This window comes from Zingiber officinale, chromosome 3B (assembly GCF_018446385.1).
Source record: "Zingiber officinale cultivar Zhangliang chromosome 3B, Zo_v1.1, whole genome shotgun sequence".
Taxonomy (NCBI): domain Eukaryota; kingdom Viridiplantae; phylum Streptophyta; class Magnoliopsida; order Zingiberales; family Zingiberaceae; genus Zingiber; species Zingiber officinale.
In genome coordinates, this window is record NC_055991.1 from 83,858,554 (window position 1) to 83,872,460 (window position 13,907).

At 42.1% G+C, this 13,907-nt stretch overlaps 1 protein-coding gene across 1 annotated transcript; it reads left to right on the forward strand.

Moving 5' to 3' along the window:
• The first annotated feature begins 2,566 nt into the window (after positions 1 to 2,566).
• LOC122056674 (protein PLASTID TRANSCRIPTIONALLY ACTIVE 16, chloroplastic-like) lies at positions 2,567 to 4,490 on the forward strand. Its single transcript, XM_042618733.1, has 4 exons — positions 2,567 to 3,042; positions 3,115 to 3,654; positions 3,746 to 3,804; positions 3,894 to 4,490. The coding sequence occupies exons 1-4, from the start codon at positions 2,635 to 2,637 to the stop codon at positions 4,414 to 4,416; spliced, it is 1,530 nt and encodes a 509-aa protein (XP_042474667.1). The 5' UTR covers positions 2,567 to 2,634; the 3' UTR covers positions 4,417 to 4,490.
• The last annotated feature ends 9,417 nt before the right edge of the window (positions 4,491 to 13,907 follow it).

Below are 13,907 nucleotides of genomic sequence, written 5' to 3' on the forward strand. Positions count from 1 at the left end.
CCTAGATCCCTTCTAGGTTCTTGGAATCTAACGTGTGCTAGCCAATCAGGGTATGCCAACTTAGCTACTTACGTGGCTAGATTTGGGCCATTCTGAGCATCTGGATTCTTTCTAATCGCCCGGACCTCTGAGCATTTGGAATGCCTTAACTCCAGCTTTGATTTCCTATATCATAAAGTTAGCATAACAAACATAATTTGAAATATAAGTACACAAATATTTTTGACAGTCTTAGAACTATTCGATCATGATTTTCAGATTGCACTAAAATCCTAACTCGAACATACGCCTACTATTCCCTTAACGGAGAATGTGTCCTTATCTACTCCTCTCAGGAGAGTTTGTCTATCGCTAAACATTCGGTCCTCCTGAACTGTTTGGACTTTTTCTCAGCATATGATCTTGACCTTTGAGACTTCTCGCTAGACGTCTAACCCTCGACCCACCTAGACTTCTATCCGATATTCGTGACCCCAAGGGTTCTAGGGGTTCTGCTTTATGTCCTCGATCTTGCAAGGCTTCTGCCCAATCCCCTCGACTAGGATTTTTTTACCTAGCCTCAACTAGAACTTTCTTGTATATTTAATTAAGCTTGTTAGATCATAATAACTCTAAACTTTAAATCTTTATCAATATTAAAATATATGTTTGATTAGCTAGTATTTTAGTACCGACAATATGAATATGAACTTATGGCTTTGTGTCATTTGGAGCTAAATACTTTAAAATAGATTCTACCCATATAAAAAAAACATTAATATGGTGGAACTCATGGGTAATGTAGAAACCTCAACAGCATTGGATTGAAGGTCACAATATTTTGGTGCTGATTTTCAAATTTAACACCACTATATTATTGAGTTCGAGAAATCATAACATTGTGGTGTTAATTTTAAAGGCTCTAGCACTAATTTTGTGTTGATTTTCAAAGTTCAATATTATTTTGGTATTGATTTTTAAAGTTCAATATTATTATATTGCTAGGTTTTGAAAATCAGAATATTATTGGGTTGACATAGCAGGTTCAACACCACTTTATTAAATTTTAAAATAGGATGGTAATAAGATAAATATGTTTATCCCAGATTCGTTTTAGAATGGAAAAAATAAATCATGAACCATTATTAATCTTTGGTATAATGATTAATCCATAAAGAAAATATTTATATTGATTATGTTGAAATTCGATTAAATATTAAAATAGAATGAGAGAGAAGTGGTAAACTTCTAGACAATTTCACTTTGAGCGAAGAGATGTCCAAAGTTACATCCGAAAATTTATTTATTTTTTATCTTTAAAAATTGTAAATGGTTAATTATTACTCAAGTTATATCTAGAAATAAAAAAAACAATAAAATATCTCTTAATTTTTTAAGGATATTTAGAAAAGATATTTTTTAAAATATCTCTTAATTGCAAGTATTTCTATTAGTAAAAGTTATTTGGGAGGAAATTTAAAATCATCGGTCATACAATTATACTTAGTAATTTTTTTAAAATAAAATTAAAAATTAAAAATTAAAATATATATATTTAATGATAGAATCTAGGAATATTTAATAGAGATCTTATAAATATTTAATTTATAAAATATTTAATTATAAATTTTAAAATATTAAATAATAAAATATTTAATTGATGACGTGAAATATTCTCCATCATACTGTGTATTGTGGATACAAAATATATATTTAATGATAGAATCTAGAAATATTTAATAGCGATCTTATAAATATTTAATTTATAAAATATTTAATTATAAATTTTAAAATATTAAATAATAAAATATTTAATTGATGATGTGAAATATTCTCCATCATACTGTGTATTGTGGATACTAGTCAACTGCACCGGATTATTGGGGATATTAATAGGAGTAAGTATCCAATTAATTTGATCCATAAATTAATTGAATTAATTAAAAATCAATTTAGTGTTAACTAATCGAATTAAATCAAAATTTTATTAAAATTAAATTAATCGAATTAATTATTTCAATTAACATCGAATTAACTAAATTTGTTTAAAATAATAATAAAAAAAATTTATACAAAATTAATATCAAATTAACCGAATGTTCACCCATAGATACTAATTATTTGCTCCGAGTTATTAATCAATTATTTCATATTATGATCCAGTGATAGAATATTCAGATTGTCACCTAGTTATCTATAGTTTAAATCCTAATTATGATAAATTTGTAAGAATTTTTTTTTTTAAATGGGAACTAAAGGATGCTGGGCTCATAGATTATCTGTTATGAGCGCTTCTCGATTTATCCTGATAGATATGATTCGACGTTATTCTTCATGATTAATCTTTTTTTTTTTAAATTTTTTTTATATTAGTCAACAAGAATGATAATTTAGCCTTAAATATACTTGTTGATTAAATTACGATTAAGGATTATAGATTAAACGATAAAGTATGATAATGAAATTGGGGTCCACGTAATTGGAAATATCAACCACTTTAAAATCCGGATTCGACTCGATCCAACGTCTGGTCTCCATACTCTTCGTGAAGATAACGCTGACGTGGACTCATTCCATTGGCCGATACACTCGCACGACATCTATACACCCAATCTATCTCCCGCCATCGCCGGAGAAGCCCCCCATTCCACCACCATGGCTCCCGCCCTTACCTCCAACTCCTTCCGCCTCTACTCCAAGCCGACGAGGCCTGCCACCGTCGCCTCTGCGCAGCCCCGGCCGAACCTCTTCAGCTTCGGACGGCCCAAGGAAGACCCCTCGGCCCCGGGGGACGAGGCGCCCAAACCCAACCGGTTCTTCGTCGACTTCGGGAAGCTCCCCGACGCAAAGTCGCTCGTCCCTGCCATCGCTACCGGCCCCTCCACCCCCTTCTTCGCCGGCGCCCGCCGCAAGGACCCCCGCTCCGTCTTCGTGGCCGGCGCCACCGGGCAGGCCGGCGCCCGCATTGCGTGGGCCCTCCTCCGCCAGGGATTTACCGTCCGCGCTGGCGTCTCCGACCTCGCCGCCGCCCAGGACGTCGCCCGCCTCGCCGCCGCCTACAAGGTTCGCCTAGCAAAATACCAACTTTTCTTTCCGATTCCAAAAAAAAAAAAAAATCTAATTTTTACGCCGCAGATCATCTCGCCGGAGGAATCGAAGCGGCTCAACGCGGTGGAGTCACCGTCCGACGACGCGGAGGCCATCGCCAAGGCGATCGGCCCCGCCGCCAAGGTGGTGGTCACGGTGGGCGCAGCCGAGAAGGGACCCACTGCAGAGCTGACTACGAACGAGGCACTCGAGGTGGTGCGCGCCGCGAAGCTAGCCGGAGTCGGGCACGTGGCGGTGGTCTACAACGCGGGGCCCGGCGGGTTCCCGGTGCAGTCCACCGGCAACGTGCTCGACGGCGTTACCTCCTTCTTCTCCAACCTCTTCGCGCAGGGGCAATCGCTAACCCTGGGGGACTTGCTCCGGAAGATGGCGGAGCTGGACCTGAACTACACCGTGATCAGGGCGGCGCTCACAGACGACTACGCGGCCGAGAGCTCGTACGCATTGACGGTGGCGGAGGAGGGGAAAGCCATCGGAGCTACAACCGGCGAATTCAAGGTATCGAGATTGCAGATCGCCGGATTAGTCGCAGATGTCCTTTCCAACACTGCCATTGCCGAGAACAAAGTACGGAATCTGCTCTCATCTCTTTCCCTTTTCCTTTTTTTGACAATCAAGAATTTTCTCCAACACTGCCATTTTTGTCCATGATCTTCAGGTTGTTGAAGTCTTCTCGAGTCCGTCGGCGACATCGAAGGGTGTGGAAGAACTCTTCCGGTAGTTAAACTTCCTAAAAAAGCAATTTTGATGGTCGATTCTGTCGTTTGACTCGTTTGATCATAGGAATAATGTGTAAATTTTGTCAGTGTGATACCGGAAGACGGCAGACGGAAGGTGTATGCGGAGGCGAAGGCGAAGGAGGAAGCAGAGGAGGCGGCGGCCGAGAAAGCCCGGGAGGCGACGGCGAAGAAGAAGAAGATTGAGGAGGAGGCGCAGAAGCTGGAGGAGAAGAAGACGCGCGCCGCCACAGCGAGCAAAGAGGCCCGGCAGCTGGTTGAGGACGCCGGCGCGTCGCTCGACGGCCTGCTCGCCAGGGCCAAGGGGCTCGCCGGCGGCGAGTTCTCCTGGGACAAGTTGAGCTCGCAGCTGGCGACGGTGGTGGCGGTGACCACGAATGGCGCGGCGGAGGGGAAGATAAAGACGACGACGCAGGTCGCCACCGTGAGGGGACAGGCCAAGGCGCGGAGCCTGCCGGCGAAGAAGGCCGTGGTGAAGCGACCTCCCCCACCGGAGAAGCCGAAGACTAAGCAGCCGGAGGCGTCGCCTGAGGTGAAGAAGATCTTTGGCGGCCTCTTCAAGCAGGAAACGATTTATATAGATGATGATTAATGGAGAATTTGCGTCGTTTGTACCTCGTCAATCGAAGAGAACAAGTTTATGCTAAGAATTGTTTTTCTCTTGAATTTTGGGGTCCTCTGTGCAATAATTAATGGTGAAATTTGGATGTCCGTTGTCCAGCGCTCCTCGTTTGATTTTTCTTTTGTCTGTCGTTGTCTCTCCGATCTCCTAAGTTTCAACTTAAGAGAAAAAGTAGAAATGCTTTTGGAATGAAAGTCGGATTGTTCCGACGTAGTGCCTCCCATGTTTAAATGGTGGAAGAGAGAAGTAGGAATGCTTTTGGAATGAAAAAGATTATTAGAGAAATCACCATACCAGAAAATGGCCCAGCGCTCCCCTTTTTTTTTTTTTGACTGTTCCGACATAAGACCTTACCAGTAAAATTAAAGTTTACTAGGGTGGAAGAGAGAAGTAGGAATGCTTTTGGAATGAAAAAGATTATTAGAGAAAATCACCATACCAGAAAATTGTTGTTTCCGGTAAACTGTTGTTTCCGGTAAATTCCGGAGTATGCAAACTGATCGTCGAGGCTAGTGTTCGACACTATCTCCGTAAACGATATTGCTCCGCTACGGTGCTTAACGGATTGTTGCAATTCGTTCCCAAGATACAACGACGACAATCGTCTCGGAATCGTAGCACTCCGACTTCCGAGACCAGCGAACCTTCTCGTAGGCTTCTTGGACTCTTGAATGCACAAGATAAGTGAGTGAATACTTGAGGAAGAGAAAATTAAGTTGAGTGATTTGATTCCAATCTGGAGGGTTCTATTTATACAGAAGGAAGAGGCTTTAGGGAGGGGTGTGACCTTTGGGTGGATTAATCTGGGCCGTCCGGACTGAAGAGTTATAGCCCTTCACATAGCCCCTTTAATCTCATCCATCAGATCTAAGAGTTGTGACCCTCAGATCTATCAGCCATCGGATCTGGATCCATTGATCCGATGCTTCAGATCATGTCTCATCCCAAGCCGTCAGATCGTGACTCATTGTGATCCAACGCTCTAGATCGCATCACAAGCGATCCACCATACTTCTTTGATCAACGTTGATCAACGGCTGCCATCCGTTCGCTCAACCAACTGTCCAGTCATCTCCCTTTGCCCACGAGGATGCCACATAGGCACTGCCATGTCAGGTACTAGCCTGACACGTCACCCGAGTGCCATGTAGGCACTACAATGTCACCTGGAGCATAAATTTAAGCTCCTCAAGACGGTGCGAAGTGCAAAGTGCGCCTACAAAGCGCCCAAAGCGCCCATTGCGCATGTGCGCACGTGCGCACGTGACGGGTGGCGGGCTCACAGGTGCGAGCACCTGCTCGCCCCTGAGCAGAGAGTACCTGGTACTTTTCTGAGTTAACTCCAATAACTCAACATCATTAATAAGTAAGGAATGCACATCGGAAATTTCCGATGTGGGACTATTCTCCCTTGCATTTCCTTAATGAATAACCAACATTATTTTGGGCCGACTTTGAACATTAATTTCTCATTCACCCTTAATCGGTTTTGAGCAAATTAATAGTCTAAATCTATCTACGCGAAACGTAGATTTCAATTTTGAAGTCAATTACGACTTTCAACAATTGATGGCTTCCGATTTTTCCTCCTCACAATCGTATTGGTCCATTTAGGCCCCAATATCCAACAATCCCCCACATGAATGGAAATTAATGTAATGCGTGTATGCATGCTGACACTTTACAAGAGTCCAATCGATAAGTCACTGCATCGGGAGAGGTAGCTTGTGGCTTTGAACCTTCCGTAGTGGAATGCTATCGAGTATACTAGGCTGCGCAGTGAACGTGATGTCTTGAACTGCTCAGCTGTTTGTGTATACTAAGACAATAACACCCACACAGAGACCTATCTCACCTACTTTAGGTTCTCATGGTTGATTCCGTTTTGGCCATGGACACCATCTTGGATTCATGAGTGTTTCATTGAAGCGGCCTGTCTTCACACTCACATAGGTGACACTTCTATCAAGAGTATCCTACCATACTCCACCTTATAAGGTATAGAAGTCATTAAAAGCATAAGCTTAACCTCACTACATGAGGTAGGACAGCACAAATTCATCCTAGGATTGGGATAGAGATAAACTATCTCCTGTGCTGAACCACAACTTCTGAAACTTTGTTGTCCCATTGAACCAAGGTCTTGGGATCTCCAGTCAACAAGGTTGGGTTTTCCACTTCAGTCGTTTTCAGTTGTAGATTTTTTAATCTCATTCCTCTTGATGAGCAGTATACTTGATCTCGACTCAACCCTTTCGTAAGAGGATCTGCCAAATTATCTTTGGACTTAACATAGTCGATTGCAATCACTCCATTCGAGATCAACTGCCTAATGGTATTATGTCTACGACGTATATGTCTTGACTTCCCATTATACATACTACTCTGTGCCCTTCCAATCGCCGATTGACTATCACAGTGGATCAGTACGGCAGGTACAGGTTTTTCCCAGCTCGGAATATCTTCCAAGAAGTTCCGCAGCCATTCAGCTTCCTCAGCTGCTTTGTCTAGTGCTATAAACTCGGATTCCATAGTTGACCGAGCAATGCACGTCTGCTTAGTGGATTTCCAAGATACTACTCCCCCACCGATCGTGAAAACATATCCACTAGTGAATTTGGAGTCTTTTGTATCTGATATCCAATTAGCATCACAATATCCCTCCAGCACAGTAAGATATTTTCCATAATGTAATCCATAGTTCATAGTATATTTCAAATATCTAAGAACTCGCATCAATGCTTTCCAATGAGTGTCGTTTGGATTACTCGTAAAACGACTCAGCTTGTTGACTGCACAGGCAATATCCGGACGTGTGCAGTTTGTGAGATACATCAAACTGCCTATTATCCGAGAATATTCCAACTGCGATAAGGTCTCACCATGGTTTTTCGCTAAGTGTTGACTTAAATCCATAGGTGTTTTTACTATAGAGAGATCGTACGCATTGAATCTTTTCAATACTGACTCTACATAATGAGATTGTGTCAGAACTATCCCTTCTAATGTCCTGAGAATTTTAATTCCCAATATAACATCTGCTTGACCCATATCTTTCATATCAAAATTTTTGGTCAACATTTTCTTTGTAGTCATGATTATATCATGATTACTGCCCATTATCAGCATGTTGTCTACGTATAGACAGATGATTACATAACCTTTAGGTGTGTCTTTGACATAAATGCATTTGTCACATTCATTTATTCTGAATTCGTTTGACAGCATTACTTTGTCAAATTTTTCGTGTCATTGTTTAGGCGCTTGCTTAAGTCCGTATAACGACTTAACAAGTCGACACACCTTTTTCTCATTTCTTGGAGCTATGAACCCTTCGGGTTGCTCCATATAAATTTCTTCTTCCAACTCACCATTTAAGAACGCAGTCTTAACATCCATTTGATGTATTTCAAGGTCATACAGTGCTGCAATGGCTATTAGCACTCGTATGGACATAATCCTTGTCACCGGTGAGTAGGTGTCGAAGTAATTAAGGCCTTCCTCTTGCTTGTACCCTTTGGCTACAAGTCTGGCCTTATACTTGTCAATTGATCCATCAGCTTTATACTTGCGTTTTAGTATCCACTTACAACCTAATGGTTTATTACCAGAAGGAATGTCTACTAATTCCCAAGTATGATTATTCATGATAGACTCAATCTCACTATTGACAGCTTCTTTCCACATTGGAGCATCGGGACTAGAGAGAGCCTCACTTAATGTTCTTGGTTCCATTTCTGACATGAAAGTCATGTAATCTGGCCCGAACGATTTCTCAACTCTAACCCGTTTGCTACGACGTGGCTCTTTGTTTTGATCGTCAATAGTTCTTTTATAACAGCTAAGTTCGGTAACGACATTCTCGTTTGAACTTCCGTTGTTATCATTTTCAACATTTCCCTTCTTATTTGGGAATACGTTTTCAAAGAATATTGCATTCCGAGATTCTATGGTTGTTCCCACATGAATATCAGGAATATCTGATTTGTGAACTAGGAAACGATATGCACTACTATTATGGGCATATCCGACAAATACCGCATCGAACGTTTTAGGTCCGATCTTTACTTGCTTTGGTTTAGGTACTTCGACCTTTGCCAAGCACCCCCACACTTTCAGGTATTTGTACGATGGCTCGCGGCCTTTCCATAGTTCATAAGGAGTTTTATCACTTTTCTTATGAGGGATTTTGTTGAGAATGTGATTTGCCGATAATATTGCTTCCCCCCACAAGTTTTGAGGTAAGCCTGAATTTATCAACAAGGCATTCATCATCTCTTTTAGTGTCCGATTTTTACGTTCGGCAACACCGTTCGATTGAGGTGAGTAAGGTGCCGTTGTTTGATGAATAATGCCAGATTCTGAACAAAATTCATTAAACGGTGCACCATATTCTCCACCTCTATCGCTACGAATTATTTTAATTCGTTTGTCAAGTTGATTTTCAACTTCTGTTTTATAAGTTCTAAATGTCTCTAGGGCTTCGTCTTTACTTCTTAAAAGAAAGACATAACAGAACTTTGTGCAGTCATCGATAAAAGTAATAAAATACTTTTTACCTCCTCTAGTTTGCACAAATTTCAAGTCGCATAGATCACTATGTATTAACTCTAGAGGAGTCGTTGACCTTTCCACCGAATGAAAAGGTAGTTTCGTCATTTTTGCTTCCACGCACACTTCACATTTGTGTGTTCCGTCAACATTGACGTTTGGTAATAAATTTAATTTGACGAGACGTTTAAGAGTATTATTATGCACATGTCCGAGTCGATCATGCCACAAATTAAAACACTCAACAACATAGTTGGAAGCATTTATTTTATTACCATCAATATTTCGGAGTACAGGCATTACAACCATTTTGAATAGACCCTTTTCTAGGTACCCCTTTCCTACGAAGATATTATTCTTCGTAAGTACAAAGTTGTCTGACTGGAACACTAGCCTAAATCCGGCCTTAACTAGTGCCGCTCCAGAAACTAGGTTCTTACTGATGTCGGGAACATGGAGTACATCAATGAGTGTTAGCTCCTTTCCGGACGTCATCTTCAGAACAACTTTTCCGAGTCCGACAATTGGCGACGTCGTGGAATTACCCATATAGAGCTTCCTGCCATTTATCGGAGTATACTTGGAGAACATCGCCTTATCGGAACAGATATGACGAGTTGCTCCAGTATCAATGAACCACTGCTTCGGGTTGGTATCCACCAAGTTGGCTTCAAATACAACCGCAGTGAGATCCAAGTTCTCAAGAGAGGTTGCGACGTGGTTCGCAGCATCCTTTGACCCCTTGGTTGGCTTCTTCGGGCGTCTGCAGTCCTTGGGCAGGTGTCCTGCCTTTCCACAGTTGTAGCAGGATCCCTTGAACTTCTTCGCTTGTGCCTTCTTCTTGAACTGTTTCGGCTTTTTAGCGTTCGGCTCGACCAGGTTGGACATATCGTCTATAGTCCGCTTGGTTCCTCTGCAGTCGGATAACTTTCGATTATCCTCCTCTATTCGTAGCCTCAGGATCAGGTCTTGCAGCCCTATCTCCTTTTGCTTGTGCTTTAGGTAATTCTTGAAATCCTTCCATGACGGAGGGAGCTTCTCAATTACCGCAGCAACTGCGAATGACTCGTTCAGCTTCATTCCTTCGGCGTCCAGATCATGCAGTATTAATTGCATATCTTGGACTTGAGATGAGACGCTCTTTGAGTCCACCATCTTGAAATCCAGAAACCGACGATGAATTTCTTGATCCGGCATTTTCGGTCTTGTATTTCTTCTCAAGCGATTCCCACAAAGATTTCGCTGTCTCCAATGAACAATACACGTTATACAACGTGTTGTCCAAGGCGTTGAGAATGTAGTTGCGACACAGAAAATCTCCGTGCGTCCACGTATCGCAAGCAGCCTTGCTACCGTCCGTAGCGACTGGCGGGTCTTCACGCAAAAATCGTACAAGGTTTAGCGTTGTTAAGTAGAACAGCATCTTCTGCTGCCATCTTTTGAAGTCGGCTCCGGTGAATTTCTCCGGCTTTTCTCCGTGCGGAATGGATGTCGGAACGGCGGTCGGAACGGCCGTCGGAACAGCGGTCGGAATGGTGGTTGGAACGTCGTTGGTAGCCATATCAGTTTGTACGGACTATCGTTTACGACTGTTGTTTCCGGTAAACTGTTGTTTCCGGTAAATTCCGGAGTATGCAAACTGATCGTCGAGGCTAGTGTTCGACACTATCTCCGTAAACGATATTGCTCCGCTACGGTGCTTAACGGATTGTTGCAATTCGTTCCCAAGATACAACGACGACAATCGTCTCGGAATCGTAGCACTCCGACTTCCGAGACCAGCGAACCTTCTCGTAGGCTTCTTGGACTCTTGAATGCACAAGATGAGTGAGTGAATACTTGAGGAAGAGAAGATTAAGTTGAGTGATTTGATTCCAATCTGGAGGGTTCTATTTATACAGAAGGAAGAGGCTTTAGGGAGGGGTGTGACCTTTGGGTGGATTAATCTGGGCCGTCCGGACTGAAGAGTTATAACCCTTCACATAGCCCCTTTAATCTCATCCATCAGATCTAAGAGTTGTGACCCTCAGATCTATCAGCCATCGGATCTGGATCCATTGATCCGATGCTTCAAATCATGTCTCATCCCAAGCCGTCAGATCGTGACTCATTGTGATCCAACGCTCTAGATCGCATCACTCAGAAAAGTGCAAAGTGCGCCTACAAAGCGCCCATTGCGCACGTGCGCACGTGGCGGGTGGCGGGCTCACAGGTGCGAGCACCTGCTCGCCCCTGAGCAGAGAGTACCTGGTACTTTTCTGAGTTAACTCCAATAACTCAACATCATTAATAAGTAAGGAATGCACATCGGAAATTTCCGATGTGGGACTATTCTTCCTTCCATTTCCTTAATGAATAACCAACGTTATTTTGGGCCGACTTTGAACATTAATTTCTCATTCACCCTTAATCGGTTTTGAGCAAATTAATAGTCTAAATCTATCTACGCGAAACGTAGATTTCAATTTTGAAGTCAATTACGACTTTCAACAATTGATGGCTTCCGATTTTTCCTCCTCAAAATCGTATTGGTCCATTTAGGCCCCAATATCCAACAAAAATGGTCCAGCGCTCCTCCTTTTTTTTTTTTGGACTGTTCCGACATAGGACCTTACCAGTAAAATTAAGTTTACTAGTTGACGTGGAGATCAAATTTTAAGAAAAATCAACTTAAGTATTCGAGTTTCAAGCTAACTCCTGAAGTTCAATCAATCGGACGGACAAGCGAAACACTCAGAAGGGAGAGGGGCGCAATTCCCCTAAGCCCGATCGGATGAAGCCGAGCAGACATTTGCAACGACTATGAAGCTCAACGTATGTAGCCAAGCATCTCAAATCCTCTTATGAGCGTACAAAAAGTTTCTCTTGATAGTACCGATTTGATAGTGCTAATCGGACGTTCTATGGGTCTGGCCTTTCTCTAAGACTTTCAAGAGACATAATTTCTCAAGTTCGATCGGACGTTGTATGGTACAGATTTCTTGAGCCGCCAAGTGGCTAAGACATGTCGGATAGTTGAGTCATCAAATATCGCTATAAGTATGTTAAAAGTTCTATCTCCCCATAAAATCCTCTTGGACCCTCAACCTCTCGAAGCCGATTGGATATGGTGGTACACCAGGTCCGATTGGGCTCCCACAAAGCTGATTCCATTGGGGGCCCATTAAGACCTCAAACCCCTTGAAGGTCCATCCAAGTTCAAATTTCTCATTTACGGACTCACAAGGTCTTCTTTTAAATGACATATGTTCACTACTAAAGGATATCAACTAAGACCCATTAATCTATTTGGCCCATTAGCTTATTATCTCATTTAATGTCACACAAAAGTTTATCAAAAGATCTGGGAAGTGTATCTCTGTAGTCAATATAATATACATCTCTATCATCCCTACGATAGGACTATCAGGTACCATTTAGGCATAATGGCCGGATGGATTACCTTATTGTGATAAGATGCCTTGTTGCATGAGCCAAGAGTAATGGTGTTATATAAGAGGTCCCTACTCCATGCACAAAGGGACTCTCCAACGATTTTCACTATTCATGACCACTGTTATCATAGTTACTTGGATTTAATCTTAAAACTAACTTAAATGTTGAAATAACTATATCGGGAACTCATCCTTGTCTTCTGTGACGTGGCAACTAGCTCGGAACTTTAGACTTCCCCACTTTGAGGTCCCCCAGTGGTCAGCGTGCAAGCCATCTTATCAACAATACATCTTCATCGATTTCAATACATCTTCATCGATTTCAGATAAAAACACTCACCCTCGGATTATTAATCTTCTTTTATATTTTTTACCATATTCTTTACCAAGCAACAACTAAAGGTTGTCGACCTCTATTAATGGCCACCTTCTCATAACAGTCCTAATGTTCATCCCTCCGTAACAATTAACATTAGTTATTACTGGTCACCTTCATTATTGATCGGCCATTCTTGAAATGTTTCATCTCTAAGTCAAGCCCAAGTTCACAAACATTTTTGAACTTCTCCATGCCCGAGTCCCGAGTCCCAAGTCTCGAGTCCCGAGTGTCGAGCACCAAACAATCTCGAGCTCTCGTATACTTGTGTCCCAAGTGTCTGTTGGGGTTGTAAGGTTGCAAACATAATCTCACATTGAAAACACATGGAAAAGATTATGAGTTTATAAGAGAAAGATATCTGTATTGGTATGAGGCCTTTTGGGTAGAGCCCAAGAGCAAACCCATGAGGGCTTAGGCCCAAAGTGGACAATATCATGTCATTGTGAAAATATCTAAATTCTTTTCGATCCAATATTGGTATCAGAGCCCGGACTGCCAGAAGGACTAACCGCCGAATGTGCACAAGAGTCATGGTCCAATCGAACCATGTGGGTGGAATATTAACCTACGAAGAAGTAGAGGCTCCGGTGTCCGGATCAAGAGGACCAGACACTAGGTAGGAAGTCCTAGTAGGTCGGGTGGACCGAGGGGAGGATTGTTCGGTTTGCAAGGTTGCAAACATAGTCCCACATTGAAAATACGTGGGAAGATATCTCCATTCTCCATTGGTATGAGGCCTTGAACAATATTATGTCATTATAAAGATATCTAAATTTTTTTTCGATCCAACAATGTCAAACACCAAATCTTCCTTCCAAAAATATACAATTTCCTATCCATTACTTTGAGGGACCGAAGGCCGAGTTGTTTACTTTGCTAAAGAGAGGCGAGAATATGAAACATGGTGGAACAACTCTCCTCTCCCTCTAGTTTTTATTCTCCTTCTTGCCCTTTCCTTTTCATTTCTTCCCTTTGCCAACTAATCGATCGAATCAACCATAAACAAAATGAAAGGTAGGAGAATCCAAATTCCATCTTCATTGCTTAGCTTTAGAATTTCATCGCCACTTAAATCGCCTAAGACATCTAGGCCTTGA